Source organism: Ovis canadensis, chromosome 7 (assembly GCF_042477335.2).
Source record: "Ovis canadensis isolate MfBH-ARS-UI-01 breed Bighorn chromosome 7, ARS-UI_OviCan_v2, whole genome shotgun sequence".
Taxonomy (NCBI): Eukaryota; Metazoa; Chordata; class Mammalia; order Artiodactyla; family Bovidae; genus Ovis; species Ovis canadensis.
In genome coordinates, this window is record NC_091251.1 from 68,810,617 (window position 1) to 68,829,641 (window position 19,025).

Sequence of the window (19,025 nt, forward strand, 5' to 3'; positions counted from 1 at the left end):
CTTGCCTGGAAAATCTGATGGACAGAGAAGCCTGGTCAGCTACAGTCCATGGGGTCACAAAGAGTCAGACACGACTGAGCGACTTCACTCACTCACTCACTCACTCAGTGATTAGTGATGTGCACATCTTTTCATGTGCTTGTTGGCCATCTGTATGTCCTCTTTGGAGAAGTGTCTGTTTGGGTCTTCTGTCCATTTTTCGAGTGGGCTATTTGTTTTGATGCTGCTAAGTGTCATAAGCTGTCTGTAAATTTTGGAGACTAATCCCTTATTGGTCATATCATTTGTAAATGTTTTCTTCCAATCTGTGGGTTGTCTTTTCATTTTGCTTATTGTTTCCTTTGCTATACAAAAGCTTTTGAGTTTAAATAGGTCCCATTGTTTATTTTTGTTTTTATTTCCATTATTCTGGGAGATGGATTAAAAGAGCTCTTGCTGTGATTTATGTGAGAGAGTATTCTGCCTCTGTTTTCCTCTAGAAGTTTTATTATCCTTTTAAAGTCCTTACCCCCCATATTATGTCATTCCTCAGCCTTTTCAACCAAGCTTTTTAGTTTATTGTTTGCCCCAACTGTTATTCATTGTCTCAAGCAGACACAACTAATACATCTACCTGTAAGATGTTTTGAGTAGTCACCTTAGCAACAAGAGAGTTCCAAGTTAGGTGAGATAAAGTCAAGTCCTTTGAGCCAGTCCCTTCAGTGATCCACCAGACAGATCAGAACTAACAACCATGATTCTTTGTGAATGAGGTGCTGTCTGCTCCCTCCGTTAGTGGCACATGCGCCAGAAATTCAGGGTATTATATTATCTTCAAGGCAGTGTTGACCAAGGGGTAGGTTGCGGGCAGTGTGGGGTGGGGGTAGGGACCAGAGTATGTTAGAAGATCCCTAAGTTCTGTTTTTTTACTGGGATTCAGCTTATTTTTCTGTCTCAGTAGACATTCCCCTGGTTGTTGCAACTTTTAGTGTCCAGAGTCTGAGAAGACAGATTCTAACAGCTTTTAAGAAGTTTTTTTCCTTGCTTTTATGTTGGGGTGGACTTTTATTGTTCCTTATTCTGCCTTTTTTTTTTTTTTGCTTACATCACTCTGTGTTTATATGATCCCATAGATTCTGACTCTGGATCAGGCTCGGATTCTGATCAAGAGAATGTTGCTTCTGGCAGTAACGCCTCTGGGAGTGAAAGCGATCAAGATGAAAGAGATGACGCAGGAAAACCAAGTAATAAGGAACTGTTTGGAGATGACAGTGAGGATGAGGGAGCCTCTCATCATAGTGGGAGTGATAATCACTCTGAAGGATCAGACAATAGATCAGAAGCTTCTGAGCACTCTGACCATGAAGACAACGATCCCTCAGATGTAGATCAGCACAGTGGATCAGAAACCCGAAATGACAATGATGATGAGGATGAGGGTCATAGATCAGATGGAGGGAGTCATCACTCGGAAGCAGAAGGTTCTGAAAAAGCACACTCAGATGATGAAAAATGGGGCAGGGAAGATAAAAGCGATCAGTCAGATGATGAGAAGATACAAAATTCTGATGATGAGGAGAGGGCACAAGGGTCTGAGGAAGATAAACTGCAGAATTCTGATGATGATGAAAAAATGCAGAACACAGACGATGAGGAGAGGCCCCAGCTTTCAGAGGATGAGCGACAACAGCTGTCTGAGGAGGAGAAGGCTAATTCTGATGATGAACGGCCAGCAGCTTCTGATAATGATGATGAGAAGCAGAACTCGGATGATGAAGAGCGGCCACAGATATCTGATGAAGAGAAAATGCAAAATTCTGATGATGAAAGGCCACAGCCCTCGGATGAAGAACATAGGCATTCAGATGATGAAGAGGAACAGGACCATAAGTCAGGTATGAGACCTCATAGGTGAGATAAAGTCAAGTCCTTTGAGCCAGTCCCTTCAGTGATCCACCAGACAGATCAGAACTAACAACCATGATTCTTTGTGAATGAGGTGCTGTCTGCTCCCTCCGTTAGTGGCACATGCGCCAGAAATTCAGGGCATGAGAACCAAGGTGGTTTAGTAGAAGCATTGAGGGACAGCGGGGGCTCATTGATTCTTCTTACAGTCCCACCTTTAATACTCTGGTTTTTCTCTTCTGTTCCTTTATTTCAACCTTTTCTAACTCTATACATTTTACTTGTAAACATTTTCCCAATCTGTGTATTATTTCTGTCTATTCCCCTTCCATTTCATTGATAGATCAGGAAAGCCTTAGAGCAAGGTGTATAGTGCTAAAGTAGCTAGATACCGAATAGAGTTAGTTCCATTTTTGTGGGTAACTGAAGAGCCTGCCCCAGATGAGAACAGATGTGCCTGGGGGGAAAAACCCCAGTGCCATTGAAATGCCCGGTTTCCAGTTCGGTTTCCAGTTCAGTTTGTTAGAGATCCAAAATTTCATCCTCCAGAGGTAATCAGGCTCTAAGGAGTTTACTCAGACTAACCACAGGAAGTTATCAAAGTTGAATTGCAAAATTGTTTCAAGAGCATCAGTTATTTTTCTCTTATCATTGTATCTTTTGGGGGGAAATCTGCATTGGTTACCAAATTGTAGGTCAGGAGGTTGCCTGAGGGGCATAATATCCAGAATGACAACACAGGCTGGCTGATCTCAGTGAGTTATGATAGCCTGGCACATGCATCCCCATCCTGGGAGATGTGCTTGGATCAGAACATTCATTCCCTGAACACGGCGGGAAACAGAGCAGAACTTTGGCTTTGGGATCCCTTTTCATAATAGCCACTTACACTGTTTTCTTGAAGTTAACACATTCTTCATACAGAATATTAAAAGTTAACCATCTGATTTCTTTGTGTTATATAAAAGTCACTTTGATTAAGTTGGAAGTCTTCCTGTAGTAATATCTGGGTTGCTTCATTTTTATAAGTAATTGATTATAATTATATATTGGTTCTGTCTTCTTAGAGAGCTGCAGTATGGGGAGTGGGAGGTCTTTTCCCCTGGAATACATACCTCAGGATAGCTTTCAAGACCGCATTTTAACATTATTTAGGAGAGGAGGTCAAAAAGTTTCCAGAGATGGATATAGGTCTATATAGACTATAAGACTGCGGTAAGTATTCAATAACTAATTCTGGGTAGAGTTACTTGTACTGGGAATACCCAGAATCATTAAGGCTTATGCACTACTTCCCAAATACTAGCAGACTAACATAAAACTAAGAATAGGAGTCTTGTCACTGGTCATCCTGCTTAACTAGTCCTACAGGGGTTGGGTTTGAGGTTAAAATTACGTGAACAGCTGTACCATCCAGAAATGATACATTTGTGTCTTCCATTACAGTATATTTACTTCTTTTGTCCTCTGTATTGAATGGTATATAAATTTAAAGTTTCAGAACTGCTTTTCTCATTCTCCCAAGTTTTTCTGCATACAAAAACCAATGTTCCTTTTAAAATTTTATTTCAAAATTAACCATAGTAAGTTGATTTGTGTGTGTGTGTGTAGAGTTCTCTTAACATCAACGCATGTATAGATTTTTGTAACCATCACCACAGTCATGATACAGAATGGTTTTCTCAGCCCTAAAAAACTCCCTCATACTGTCCCTTTTGTAGTCAGATACTTCCCCACCTGGGACCCTTAACAACTCCTGTTCTGTCCTGTCACTGCAGTTTTGTCTTTTTGAGAATGTCCTCTTATAAATGAAATCAGGCGGTAGTGGCGCCTTTTTTCTTCCACTTACTGTAATGCATTTGAGATTCATCCAAATCGTTACTTGTATCGGTAGTTCATTCTTAGTTATTACTGAGTAATTTTCCATTGCACGGGTGGTCCATAGATTGTTTATCTCCAGTGTTGCTTTTCAAACACAAAAAATCAAAGTGATGGTACGACTATGATTATGCAGAACTTCTGACTCTACTCTTACAGAATCTGCAAGAGGCAGTGATAGTGAGGATGAAGTTTTACGAATGAAACGCAAGAATGCAATTGCATCTGATTCAGAAGCGGAGAGTGACACTGAGGTACCAAAAGGTACTCTACTTACTTCCTTTATATATCTATATTTCCATTCCTCTCTCTGCGTTTGACTATGGTACATTTGCAACCCTGGGCATTTACCCCCGACTACAGGACTCACAGAAAAGAGTGTGGATACCTTTAGTGTACCCAAGGAAGTTGTACAGATATGAGAAACTGCTCACACTTAAGTAGTTGAAGAACCTGCTTCATTTGTAGTCTGAGTGAGTCTGCTGTTAGGGGCCCGAGGCTCTGTTGAGGAGGAAGTGGCATTGCCTGTTCTTCAGGTTGAATAGTGACAGTTCCAGGACAGCTTGTTAGCTTGTTCTTAGGTTTTTAATAGGTTAATATTAGATGAAGAAGCTGTTTCTTCAAGCTATTTTCGATGAAGAGTTCATAAAAACCCAGTGTTAGATAAGGTAGGTTTTTTGTAAGGATAGAAGATCTACCCGGACTTCCCTGGTGGCTCAGCTGGTAAAGAATCTGCCTGCAATGCAGGAGACCTGGTTTGATCCCTGGGTTGGGAAGATCCCCTGGAGAAGGGAATGGCAACCCACTCCAGTAGAATAGCCTGGAGAATTCCGTGGACAGAAGAGCCTGGTGGCTACAGTCCATGGGGTCACAAAGAGTCAGACATGACTGAGTGACTTTGAGGGGGTTCCCTGAAGTGCAGACAATAAAGAATCTGCCTGTGATGCAGGAGACCAGGGTTGGATCCCTGGATTGGGAAGTTCTTCTGGAGAAGGGAATGGCAATCCACTCCAGTATTCTTGCCTGGAGAATTCCATGGATAGAGAAGCCTGGAGGGCTACAGTCCATGGGGTCGCAAAGGATCAGATACAACTGAGTGACTCACACATACACACACACAAGATCTACCTGTTTATCTCTATGTATGACTACATTTCAAATGGCAAATTACTATACAATAAAGATGTTAGTATAAAAGGTACAATAACATAATTTTGATAATTTAATTTGCACAGCCATTATTGTGCTAAATGGTAGGCATTAATGTTAAATAGCTTATATAAATTATCACAAGTAACAGTATAACTAAAGCAAATATTTAGCAGGTCACCTAGAGAGAAAAGGAGACAGCTAGACAGAACAACAAGCTCTGGGATTTACTTAAAGATCTTTGGGTCTATAATTCCTAGTTATGTACATGGACTTTGGAATCAGATAACCCAAGTTAGAATCTTTGTGGTTCTACATTCCAACTGTATGATTTTGGTCAAATTAGTTACTAAATTTCAGTTTCTGATCTGTAAGAGAGAGATGATGCTATCACCTTACAGTGTTGTTGTGAGAATCAGATATATTAATTACTTTATTTTGTTCACATTTATTGAGAATCTGCTTTGTACTAGTACTATTCTGTGCACTCGGAATGTGGCAATAATCAAAGACGTCTCCCTGGAGAACCCACATTCTGTTGGGGTCAGGGTAGGGTAGAGAGACTGATGATAACACAGTAAGTAAATGAAATATATAGCATGTTAGGGGTGATAAAACCTAAGAAGAAAATAATCAGGTGGGCACATGAACATAGTCTGGCACCAAACCTGAGGTATCTCCAAGGTATTCTTGTATTCCACGGTCTGGATGTATCAGTTTATCCATTTACGAACTGAAAGACATCTTGGATGCTTCTAAATTTCGGCAATTATGAGTAAAGCTGTAGACATTTGTGTGCAGGTTTTTGTGTTGATAAGTGTGTAGATCCTTTGGGTAAATACCAAGGAGCACAATTTCTGGGGCATCTGGTAAGAATATGTTTAGTTTGGTAAGAAACTGCCAGACTGTCTTCCAAAGCGGGCGTGCCGTTTTGTATTCCTACCTGAATCGGTGAATGAGAGTTCCTGTTATGCCACATTTTTGCCAGCATTTGATGTTGTCAGGGTTCTGAATTTTGACCATTTTAATAGGTTTCCTTCTCTTTTTCTGTGGTCTGTCCTTTACCTTGTCTTAGTGACTCACTGTCATGATTTTACCCTAGACCATGTCATTACCAAAACTGTAACTCTTCTATAATCTCAGTTTCAAGCAGTCTACCTGTTGACCACCCTCCTATCTTTCTGTCATCTCCTTTACTACCCAACTTTGGCTTATTACAGGTTATAGTTGATGTTATTGTTTTGCTGGTACTTGGGTGAAGTTCTTCCTGAGAGGAAGGGAGCCTGGGTAGACATGACCTGTAATTTTAAAACTTGAAGGATGATGTGGAGAATAGGCCTGTGTGGTGTGCTTAAGCCCCAAATTTGAGTATCTGGACGGTAGGAGGATATTTGGGCTCCTGAGGGATAAAGGAAAGTGGGAAAACGGTAAGTAACGGAGGAAAGGGGTGCCTCCTGTACACTTTGCCCTTCACTGGATTTGCCCTCTTCCCTCTGCACAGACACTCTGGTTAGATCTCTGAGTGCCAGGCTCAGAGTTGTGTTTGGGTGGTTTCCAGGTGCCGGGTCTAGGAACTTTAGGGATATGTTGAAGTGATAGCTTTGAAGACTCATTGTTACAGGTATTAAACACTGTGCCTTTTTCCTCCTGCATTGAAGATAATAGTGGGACCATGGATCTCTTTGGAGGTGCAGATGATATATCTTCAGGGAGTGATGGGGAAGATAAACCACCCACTCCAGGACAGCCTGTTGTAAGTAAAACTACCAATGAGAACTGGAAGAGAGAACTAAGTGTCTCTTTTATGCCAGGAAGAGGAAGTTGGTAACTGAATTGCAGTATGGAAATACAGTGAACAAGTGACTTCCTCATTTATGTAGAGAACTCCTGGTTATAAGGAGGATTAGAAAGAACTGTTTTGAAACGTCCTTCTGTGGAATACTACTCAGCAATAAAAAGGATTTATATAGGCAGTAACTTGGATAAAGTTTGCTAATATATGAAATTTACTGATATATGCAGCAAGTTGGATAAGGTTCCAGGGAATTATGTTGAGTGAGAAACAGCCAGTCCCAAAAGGTTAACTGTATAAAGGTCAACTGTATAAATCCACTCCTATAACAGTCTTGAAATGACAGAATTACAGAAATGGAGACAAGATTAATGGAAATTACAGCAGTGGACTGAGGGCAAGAGGGAAGTGGATATCGGCTGTAAAAGGGCAGGGTGAATCCTTGTGGTAATGGGAATGTCCTCTATCCGCCTGGGTCAGGTCAGTCTCCTGGTTGGGATATTGTACTGTAGTTTGTGCAAGATGTTGTCACTGAGGGAAAGAAGATAGAAAGAACTGCCCAGGGTGAGGTGGGCCCACACCTTAAGAGACTAGACTGCATGGACCTGTGAATTGCATGACGTTTATTTGAACGTTGTTGTGTTCTCGTTCATGTCAACAAGTGTGTTTTGTTGATAATTTTCTCTAATTTTAATTGATAAAGTGACTTCATATTCAAGTGTCTGTTAATTTCACATTTCTGTTGGTGAGTATGTGGAAGATAGATTTATCATAAAAGAGATGTTTTCTTACTTTGATGCTTCTAAACCGATCTTGTTTTTCCGTGAGGGTTTTGGGGGGTTGGTTGGTAGGGATGGATAATAGCCCTGAAGTCTCATTATGCTTCTTATCTGCCTAAACGATTAAAGTGTGGAAACGGAGCTGGACCATCTCTAAAGTCCCATCAAGCTCTAAAATTCTGTGACTCTTTTACTAGGATGAAAATGGATTGCCTCAAGATCAACAGGAGGAGGAGCCAATTCCTGAGACCAGAATAGAAGTAGAAATACCCAAAGTAAACACTGATTTAGGAAATGACTTATATTTTGTTAAGCTGCCCAACTTTCTCAGCGTAGAACCCAGGTAAGAGGATCAATTGATAGTTTTTTAATGTTGGATAGGAATATATAGAATGTTGATATTTTTTTAACTTTGTATGAATTGACTAGTCACAAAATGGGAAACTGGTTATATATCTCTGAAAAAATAAAAACCAAATATATCCTTTTATAGAAAAAGTATGGACTATTGATAAAGGAGATTTATAATGATTGTAATTGTTTTTAGCAGTCTGTTACTTTCTTATGAATTAACAGATATCACTAGTCTTGGGTGTGTCTGACTAATGAAGCCCTGAAAAAACTGAAATTGAGAGTAGTGAAGTTTGCTAGAAAACGGCAGACGTCTTCTATAGCAGCCATTGTGGATCTAGAAAAACTAATGGTTTGGACTGTTAAACAGCACTGATGGATATCATTCACTAAGTGACATGCAAGCTCTTTGTGCTATTTAAAAATTTTTTCCTAAGCAAAATGTGGAAAGCTAGGGTATACGTGGCCTACTTGTTCAGAGACTTACATAAGAATTGAGTACTTGAATATTTCGCCTTGCTTACTCTATTTCAAGCAGTATGTATTAATACCAAATTTCAAGAAGGTGCAGTAATTTGAAGACATCCTAATAGCTGAACATGAAGATATTTGACTCTTATGATTTTCAGTTATTATGATTTTTTAAAGTTGCTTCATGATTTTTTAAAGTTGCTTTATATAGCAGGAATACTTCTTACAAAATATGACTAATAGTTTATTTTAAAAACAATTTGTAGACCATTTGATCCTCAGTATTATGAAGATGAATTTGAAGATGAAGAAATGCTGGATGAAGAAGGTCGAACCAGGTTAAAATTAAAGGTACCATTCTGTGCTTTACCCTTTTCTTTTTTTCTTTTATAAAGTAAAACCTGGGGACACTAACTTGAGACTTAAGCTCTTGAAAATGATCTTCTGTTTCCTGTGTCATCAACAAATGAATCGTCTATCTTTGCAGAACAGTTTTTAGAAAGAAAATAGCATAGCTTTTTCTCTGTAAAGGCGTCACTTTTTTTATCACTTTTTCTTTTTTTTTTTTTGCTATATTACATCTTTTGGTGCTTTAAAAAATTATTAGCTGCTTTATTCAGAATAAGTTGTACTGTGGTTTATGTTTAGAACAGCTCCCTCCATATTTGTTGTGGGTTAAGTTCTAGCAACTTCCTGCAAGGGGAAATTATCTTCAGGCTCTTTGATCTATGGATGAACAAATCATATACAAAAGAAGATTTTATTACTGGTACCTAACACTTCACCACATGGCTGTCTTTGTATTTTTCCAATTGTTCATGTTCACTATTAGGAGAGATTTTTATTGTGCTAAATTCCTATTAATGCTTCTCTTTGAGATCTTGTACTGTCTGGTTACTCTGTCCAAGGAGGGCCTCTAATCTTCCTTTAATCAAGGAGGATGTAGGTTTAAGTAGATGGTTTAGAGCTGAGTTGTAGCACAGTAACAAACAGTTGAACTCATGATACCGAAACTGGTGCTATGCATTTAAAATTCTTAAATCTGAAGATTTCCTGTAAAAACTTTTTTTTTTTCCCAGTAGATATTGTACATGGTATTAAAATATTAAGAAGTGAGAGTCCAGCCTTCTTAGAATTCAGGGGCTGAACTTTTAGAATAATTCCATCTTTTCAAGTTTAATGGATCCATAAGTACCTAAAGAACCTTGATATAAGATGGTTTCTCTAAAATGCATGAGCTTCCAAAGCTTTTCAGTGACATTTCATTACTCCTCCCACTTAATGGAAATGTAAATCAGATGAGAAAATGGAGATAAACAGGCACCGTTAACTTGGTCAAGGTCACACCATTAATATATAGTGCTTAGGCTTTTTTTTTTTGCTCTTTTTCTTACTTCCCCTCCTTTGTCTCCATGTTAGATTAGCTCTTAATGTTTCCCTTGGAACATGTGTATATCTATTGATTTAAGGTTAGCACTGTTAATTTTTCATGAGTGTTTTAGTACCTCTGGAGGTACTCTGTTGCTTTTATTTCTCATCATTTATATAAATTAATGTGATAGTTCCTTATTTACTTACTTTTTACTGATTTTTACATTTTCCCCTTATCTTCTATCATGGTACATGGTCAAGTGTCAATGTATCTATGTTTTAAGATCACGTAATACCAGACTCTAATTAATCAGCATTAATGTCTAGAAATAAATGTTTTACTCTGAAACCTTGGTGTGTAGACTACAAAATGTCAGTGTATAGCAGACTATTGTTTTTTAAAACTTTGATGGGTGATGGAAAATAACCTTGGATCCTTGGCTTTTTTGAATGATGCTTTTGAGACAAGGCCTACCATTCTTAAAGAGTCAGTTGGTGGTGTGATTAATTCTTTAATGAACAAAGAACCTGGTACAGTTTATGTACCTCTCTTGAGATTCTGTGTCTTTAGAAGTACTTTAATGTGTCTTTCATCCCAATAGGGTAAGACCTAGCAGAGTATTCTATCATAGCATCATTATTATTTGAATCACCTTATATAATAGGAAGTGTTTTCAAAGTGGCTTCACAGTTAATAATGGCCCATGTGTTTTCATATTTGTATGTGGCTAACCTGTTTATGCTTCCCTTGTGGCTCAGCTGGTAAAAAGCCTGCCTGCAATGTGGGAGGCCTCTGTTTGATCCCTAGGTTGGGAAGATCCCCTGGAGAGGGGAATGGCTAAAAACTCCACCTGTTTTATAGGGCTTCTCTGGTGGCTCAGTGGTAAAGAGCCTGCCTGCTAGTGCAGGAGACCTGGGTTTGATCCCTGGTTTGGGAAGATCCCCTGGAGAAGGAAATGGCTACCCACTCCAGTACTCTGGCCTGGAGAATTCCATGGACTGTATAGTCCATGGGGTCGCAAAGAGTCAGACACGGCTGAGCCACTTTTCACTCACTCACTCCACCTGTTTTATAGGGCTTCTCTGGTGGCTCAGTGGTATAGAGCCTGCCTGCTAGTGCAGGAGACCTGGGTTTGATCCCTGGTTTGGGAAGATCCCCTGGAGAAGGAAATGGCAACCCACTCCAGTGTTCTTGCCTAGAGAGCCCCATGAACAGAGGATCTTGGTGTACTACAGTCCATGGGGCTGCAAAGAGTCAGACACAACTTAGCAACGGAACAACAACAACAACAAACCTATTTTATTTGAGGGGGAAGGCAGGGATAATGAGAGATCATTTTGTTTACCTTCTTTTATTAAAAAAAATTTCAAACATAAACAGAAATAGCAAGAACAGTAAAGTAAACTCTCACGTACCCGTCATTCACTTCAGTGGTTGTCAGGCTGGACATCTTATTTCATCTGTATTCCTCACCCTATCTTACCCAGACTGTTTGGAAACAAATCTCAGATATGACATCATATTTAATTTTGAAAGTGAAAGTTGCTAAGTCGTGTCCGACTCTTTGTGACCCCATGAACTATATAGTCTATGGAATTCTCTAGGCCAGAATCCTGGGGTAGCCTTCCCCTTCTCCAGGGGATCTTCCCAACCCAGGGATCGAACCCAGGTCTCCTGCATTGCAGGTGGATTCTTTACCAGCTGAGCCACAAGGGAAGCCCAAGAATACTGGAGTGGGTAGCCTATCCCTTCTCCAGTGGATCTTGCCCACCCAGGAGTTGAACTGGGACCTCCTGCATTGCAGGTGGATTCTTTACCAACTGATATATTGCATTCTTAATCAGGCAGCCTCATAGTTGTTTATTTAGTGAGGAATAAAGAAGGACAGGGGGAAACTGGAAAGAAATCATTAGGACACAGTTGTAAAGGCAGTTAGTTAACAGAGGAGATCCAGAAAATCTCTCTGGGAGTGGGAGTGGCTGCTGTTAGGTAGATGGTAGGGGCAGAGGCAGGAGGATGCTTGGGCTTCCGTCTGTTGGTTTTCAAAATGCTGGCTTTTCTTTGATGCCGTCTTGGTTCACATGCTCTTTCTCCTTGTGAGTGTATCCTTTTTCAGTTCTTCAGTGTCGTTTTACTGCGTTTCCAGGATGTGGCATGGATAAACTACATGCATTTAGTGTGCTGTAGTTTCCTGGAAGTCCCATTAAATTTCTAATTTCAGTAACAGTGGTTTTCATTTTAGGAAGCCTTTGAATATTTTGCAAATCTGCCTGGTATTCCCCCTCCCCATCAAGTTAGACTCTAAACCTGCTCAAACTTGGGGTTTTTATTTTCATAAGGTGCTGTTTTTTCCTTACCTATATGTGGGGGTTTCCTTATCTTTCTAAGCCAGTAGGCAGAGTTTTTTAGTCCCACATTTATTGGGTTTTTAGTTCTGCTTTATATAGGAGTCTCAGTCCTAAATTGCTATTTCATATGGCTTCAAACCTTATTTCTTGTCCCGCCAGCTCTTCCTCTTATAACTTCTGGAGGTTACTACAGATTTAGCACCTGCTCAGATGGTCTGGCACTGAGCTCTCTGTAGTTCCAGCACTGGGAGTAGAAATTCACATAGGCATATTTTCCTTCCTGTTGTTATTTTATCTAATGTCTCTAGGTGATTAAAACAAGGTTTCAATGTCCTCTTTTCTGTCACTATCTGTCCATGTTTATTCTGTGATTATGTATCTCTTGTGGCGAGAAGACGCAAAAATGACAGTGTTCTAAGGCGCTTGTGTTTTTGAAACAGGTAGAAAATACCATAAGGTGGAGGATACGCCGGGATGAAGAAGGAAATGAAATTAAAGAAAGCAATGCTCGAATAGTCAAGTGGTCCGATGGGAGGTGAGCACAGATGCCTGAAGAGTATGGAAACATACAGAATGTGGCTGGGAAGGATGATGTTTTGGAATAAGGCCTTATTTGGGGTATACCTCTTTTTAAAGGATTTCTGTTATTTAGCCTCTGGCATTGTATAGAAAACCTCAGAAATAAGTAAGCAGTTGAGGGTCATACAGGCTGGTGGGAGACTTGTTAAAAGTAGGCTGGAAATGTGATCATCCTCTGGCTATATCACCATAGTCAGGAAAATTAGACCAGCTCCCCTGCCCATTGCGTACTACTCCCTAGAAGTTGACACTTTAGTAAAGCTGTCCTTCACTGGGAAGGTGGTAGGGGCTGAGTGAATGTCACAACATGTTTTGCTTCCTAAACATAAACACACAGCGTTCTGTACTGCTATGTAAGTCTTTTTTCACATCATGCCTTTTTATTCTTCTCTTGCTTCTGAATTCTGTGTTAGGAGAGAAAACAGCCATTGAATCACATTCGAAGTGAAGTAAAATGAGAGAGTGTAAGCTTTCTGACTAACATGTGAAGTGTTCCTTCTTTTCAGCATGTCCCTGCACTTAGGCAATGAGGTGTTTGATGTTTACAAGGCTCCACTGCAGGGCGACCACAACCACCTTTTTATAAGACAAGGTACCGGTCTACAGGGACAAGCCGTCTTTAAAACCAAACTCACATTCAGGTAATTACTCTCATCAACGTACTATTTGTTAAACAGTAAAAGCAGTGAAATACAGGGGTTGTTCAAAGTGCCTGACTCCTGATTGGCATAACCTCACGGTATAGTTCCCCAAAGACAAGATCTGGTTCTCAGCTCTGAAGGTTCAAAGGCTCTTTTGTCAAGTGCTCTGAAAGCTACTGCTTCACAGGGAGCCAGGTCATGCTAACCAGTGCTCCAGGAGATGGTATGTAAACCAGAACGACAGTGTATTAATTCTAGAGATTACTATAGTTGCCAGGAGGCCTAAGAGTACTGACTGGGCATTGTATCTTCCTTTTTAGTAAAATTTACCTGTGGGACTGATAGTTAGAGGTTCTTAGTGGGCATGCGATCAGAGGAAAGGCAGTGAGTTGGTGGGTATGAAGGCCAAGGTCATCTGTTCTTTAGGCCCCTGCATCCATTACCTCTTCAAGCAGCCCTGCACACTTGGGTCAGCTGGCAGGCGCATTCCCCTTGTCGAGACAGGACAGGCAGTACAGTGAAACGTTCATGTTCTTCTTTCCTTGATTTAAGCAGATCATCCTCCTCGGGTAATGCTTACCTTTAGAGATGGCACAGTATTCTTGGTTATGAATTACATTTTCAAAATTGTAATGGTCAAGATTATAGGCTTTGGAATCAAACAGATCTGTATCTGAGTCTCACTTCCACATGCATGACCTTGTGCAACTTTTCTCAGTTTTTCCTTGCCTCAGTTTCCTAATATATAAAATGTAATAATTATCTCATAGAGGAGCTATGACAGTGAAGTCGTGTAATAAAACACAAGAGTACAGTGCTTCGCACTCAGTATTCAGTGAATGCTTCTTGGTTTTTATTTGTTTTTTCTTTTTGTTTTCTTTCTTTCTCTTTTAATTTTTATTTTTTCATGAATGCTGCATGAGCCCATCAATTTACTGCTTTTAGAGGGTGATCATGCTGTGCAAGCCTTTTTTACTCAAGCTTTCCATATTTTACTTCACTTGTGGAGGTGAGAATGGTTTAGTAAGCTGCAGAATGAGGAAAGGTTAGAATCCCCATCTACTATATTGTTTTGTGTCTCTGCCTATTTTTTCTTGAGAATGGGAAATGCTCACTGGCCTCCTCTGATGTTGGTATGGCTGGCTCACTAATGTATTTGCTAAATAGTGAGGTATTTTTGTTTATTTCCTGCAGACCTCACTCTACAGACAGTGCCACACATAGAAAGATGACACTGTCACTTGCAGATAGATGTTCAAAGACACAGAAGATTAGAATCTTACCAATGGCTGGTCGTGATCCTGAGTGCCAGCGCACAGAGATGATCAAGGTATGTTGGCTGAACTTTATCCTAGAATTTTGATATATTAAGAAAAGCATTTCCCAAAATATTGTTCATCATCTCTTATTGACCCTCCTTTCCTCCTTCCAGCTGGAATGAACAGGGAGCTGGTTTCCATTTCCTAAACATTTGGCAAATAAGTGTGATGTGGTGAGGGTCCTAAAACAGACCCTGGCTTGGTTTCTCTCCCAGCAAGTCCTGAGAGCAACCTGTTGACTAAAAGAATCTGAACCTGCACAGATAATTTCAAGGATGATTAAATTAAGTCATCCGTGGCTGATTTGGCATCCATGTCAAAAATCAGTGGAAATGCTCAAGAATTAGTCTAGATAGAATATAAAAAGACCAGAAGTTTCCTCCGTTTTCCCCTGAAGGTAGTGGGGCTGAAGGACCTGCAGACTCCAGGACCACCTTGAGAGATTCCCAGGCCCTCTTCACTTCCCCAACTTCTGTGGAAATGCACAAGGAATCCGCTAGATTGTTTTTAATCCCTGTTCTGTTGACAGTGATTTTTACAGGATTAGAGTTATATGCAGTAATAAAGCAATTAAACAAGGAATCAAGAGAATGCCAGAACATCCCTGACGTCTCATAGCCTGGCCCTGCCTGGTGAACCCCAAGGTGCGGAAGCCAGGCAGATAGAAGAGAATGAAGAGTCTATTTTGGGGCTCAGAGCCCCTCTCCACCAGCAGCCCCTCATCCTGCTGTTAGCTATGGGGAGTGCCCTGGGTTGACGGCCCCAGGCAGGAATATCTGGCTGCCATAGTAATCTGCTGGAGCCTGGGCAAGTCAGGTGTGTCTCAGGGTGAAGAGAACCTGCCTCCCTCAGGCATCCGCTGGGCATGGACGAAGCTCCTCAGGCTGGTTGTACCCTCTGGACTGTTCCTGGCAGCAGAGGGGACGCTGCAGCTCCCAAGGCCGTGCCTGTGCCAGTTGTGATGGGGAGGCTGGTGTGAGGGAGCCTCCTGCCTCTCCACCCTGTGGTGTCTTCACGCCTTAGAAATGAACACGTTGATGACCGTGTGTGGTAACAGAGGTGAGAAATGGCGAGAACTCGCCCTGAGGACATAGGAACTGGTGTTATCCCGGGCAAGGCATTTTCATGTTCTTCAGAGTGAAGTAGTTTCAAGTGGGCATTAAGTGAGTTCGTCTTTTTTAAAGTTCACTAATTTGCTTCTTTACAGAAAGAAGAAGAACGTTTGAGGGCTTCTATTCGTAGGGAGTCTCAGCAGCGCCGCATGAGAGAGAAACAGCACCAGCGAGGACTGAGTGCCAGTTACCTAGAACCTGATCGATACGATGAGGAGGAGGAAGGCGAGGAGTCCATCAGCTTGGCTGCCATTAAAAACCGATACAAAGGGGGCATTCGAGGTGAGTTTGAGCAGAAATGAAATTTCGTCATTTCAGGGTCGTGGAATTCATCTTTGCGTTCAGTATGCTGTGAATGCCGAGTCATTGGGCATTTTATTTTTAAGGAATCAGTGTTAATGAGTGAGATGTTTCAAGGTCTCAAGAGCTAGTCATTGTGAAATTCTTTTGGGTCAGCCTAAAAGAGTAGAAGCTGCTTGTACTTTAACTTGACTCGTCTCTTGAGCTTCTGCTCCCTGATTTGAAAGTCTGCCAACTGTGTATCTTGGAACTTTTCTCAACTTTTAAAATTACTAATTAGAAATCAGGAAGTTCAGTTTTTCAGAGAATATATGTGTTTTCTTTCAAACTTATCCATTGTGTATTCTTTTCTTTCACAAGTACCAGTAATTTACAATGGTCATTCAGCACATACTGAGTTCCAGGCAGACACTCAAACATGGATCCTGTTTGGTCCTTATAACAATGTTATGACCCAGTTACTATTATTGTCTTGTTCTTTTAAAAAATTTTTTTAATTGAATACTAAACTAATTGCATTAGTTTCAGGGTTACAGTCTAATGATTCGGTATTTGTATGTATTGTGAAATGATCACTATAAGAAGTCTAGTTAATAACTTCTGCCACCAAAGACAGTTGTAGAATTCTTTTTCTTGTGATGGGAACTTTTAATATCTGCTCTCAGCAACTTTAAAATATGCAGCACATTATTGTTAACTTTAGTCACCATGCTGTACTTTATATCTGCAGGATTTATTTATCTTATAACTGGCATTTGTGCCATTTGACTCCCTTTGCCTCCACCCTCCACACCACACCTCAGGCAGCCGCTAATCTGGCTTCTGTGCCTGTGAGCTTGGTTCTTTGCTTTCCGTTTTTTTTCGCATCCCCATAAGTAAGATCCTACGGTGGTTGTCTTTCCCTCTGTGACTTATTTCACTTAGTATAATGCCTCAGGGCCCATTTTTGTCTCACCCTTATTGAGGAAACTGAGACTTTGAGAGGTTGAGTGGCTTGTGCAAAGACATAGCTGGTACACAAAGACTTTAATAAGACTCAGGCGGCCTGACTTCCGAGGCATCTGTCTTGGCCACAGTACTGCCTCCAGCAGTTTCCCCGCAGCCAGCAAGTGAGATGTTGTGCTGAAAAGTAAACTGAACCCAAGGGTGGAAGGCCAGGCTGGACACCCTGATTCTGCCTGCTCTGATCTTAGCCCTGTCACTTTTTAGCTGGATGACTTTTGGGAAGTTACGGTACCTCTTGTTTCTGTTACCTTATCAAGAAAAAAGCTGCTTATTAGTAAGTGTTTATACCATGAGGTTGTTTTGAAAATTGATTGACATATTGCATATTAAATACTGTATCCAGGGCCTGGCATATAACAAGTACTAAATAAACGTCACACAAAACTATCATCAATGTACTTAGCACTCATCAGCTTCAGGAGTGACTCCACATCTGAATATACCACATTCCCTTTCAGTAAAATGAGGATCTAATCTTCTCCAGATGAGCTTTAATAGAGCTTTGGGAATCACTGTACAAAACCTCGGGTCACCATGTTAATGGTTTTGCTCTGTTAGAATGATAAATTTTAAGAACACCCAAATTTCTCTTTTTCTGACCATCCCATGAGATGCCTTTCTCCTTTTTTTTTTTAAACAGCAACTGCGTTTGTTCTAGTGGACTTTTTACACCCTTCTTACCTGCCTATTATTTATTTTGGGACTACAGTATAAGACCTTTTATTTTTTTGTTAGTGCTAATTTCCCACAGAAAAGATTAATTGTAGAAATACATGCCATATAAATGAAATAAAAACAAAAAATTGAGGATGTCTTTAGGAGAGAGTTATATAATATTCAGTTCCCCAGTGATTACAGTCCTAACAGGCAAGTTTATTAACAGTCAGTTCTGTCCAGTAGTCAGGTAGGCAGGGAGTAAGGAGAAAGGGAGGGCTTTAGGGCTATGAAGTGAGCAGGTTGGTCTAATACCAACTGTTCTTATTTCACCCATGCTTCACTTGAGCTCGGGCATCAGCACAGACTTATTCATCTCCATCTCCCTTTGAAATGGCTGCCTGGCAATAGGTGGTCTTATAGGCCCTGGAAACCACCTCCTGTTTTATTTCCAAAGCTTCAGTTAACTGTTACCTCTATGAAAGAATGACTAAGGCTATTTTGGAAGAATAGTGATGTCTGTCTCTTTAATCATCTTGCACACAAACCTTAAAAAAATTTTTTAAAACTTAGTCTTGTATTTGAGAGGACAAGTACTTTGTTTCAACAGATCTCAATTTGCATTTATCTGTAAATTTTAAAAGTGTTTGTTTTTTAATTTTTGGCTGCGCTGGATCTTCACTGTCGCCCGCAGGCTTTCTCTAGTTGCAGCCAGCAGGGGCTGCTCTGTCGTGGTGCGCAGACGCACTGCAGCGGCTTCTCTTGCTGTGGAGCATGGGCTCTAGAAGCGCAGGCTTCAGTACTTACGGCGCATGGGCTTAGTTGTGGCATGTGGAATTTCTCCTGGACCAGGGATTGGATCTGTATCCCCTACATCGGCAGGTGGACTCTTATCCACTGTACCACCAGGGAAATCTGAAATTTTAAAAGGTCTTAATTATTTGCTTCTCTGTAAACAGTATACAGAAGGAACTGAAGATATACATCAGAAGACAGATCCAGGAGTGGATTATCTTTGAAAGTCACTCACAAATCTTGCTCTTTGCTTTCAGAGGAACGAGCTAGAATCTATTCGTCAGACAGTGATGAGGGATCAGAAGAAGATAAGGCTCAAAGGTTACTCAAAGCGAAGAAACTCACCAGTGATGAGGTAAAACCAAATTTATTCAATTGTAGAGGTTTACCCTGTACCCACATGTTAATGCCTGGAATGAGGAGGAGCGCACAGCCTAGGAGCACAGACATATGTCTACACACTTCACTGAAGCTCAGTGAGATAAATCCAGAAACGGGCTGGGAGTGGCCCAGAAGAGCGTCTAAGACCTCTGCTTAGAGAAAGAGGCCTCCTCTTGGTGTGCTGAAGGAAGAGTGCTAGCCCAGGGCACACCAGC

General features: G+C 40.7%; 1 protein-coding gene across 2 annotated transcripts in view; it reads left to right on the forward strand.

Annotated features, from left to right (window-relative positions):
• The window catches only part of LEO1 (LEO1 homolog, Paf1/RNA polymerase II complex component), a 32,863-nt gene that overhangs the window by 7,604 nt on the left and 6,234 nt on the right, over positions 1 to 19,025 (forward strand). For both annotated transcript variants that reach the window (XM_069596507.1, XM_069596508.1), the window contains exons 2-11: positions 1,113 to 1,874; positions 3,922 to 4,026; positions 6,570 to 6,664; positions 7,680 to 7,825; positions 8,571 to 8,655; positions 12,465 to 12,559; positions 13,110 to 13,244; positions 14,439 to 14,574; positions 15,771 to 15,957; positions 18,687 to 18,784. In XM_069596507.1, coding sequence (XP_069452608.1) covers positions 1,113 to 1,874; positions 3,922 to 4,026; positions 6,570 to 6,664; positions 7,680 to 7,825; positions 8,571 to 8,655; positions 12,465 to 12,559; positions 13,110 to 13,244; positions 14,439 to 14,574; positions 15,771 to 15,957; positions 18,687 to 18,784 — 1,844 coding nt within the window. The remainder of the gene's footprint in view (positions 1 to 1,112; positions 1,875 to 3,921; positions 4,027 to 6,569; positions 6,665 to 7,679; positions 7,826 to 8,570; positions 8,656 to 12,464; positions 12,560 to 13,109; positions 13,245 to 14,438; positions 14,575 to 15,770; positions 15,958 to 18,686; positions 18,785 to 19,025) is intronic.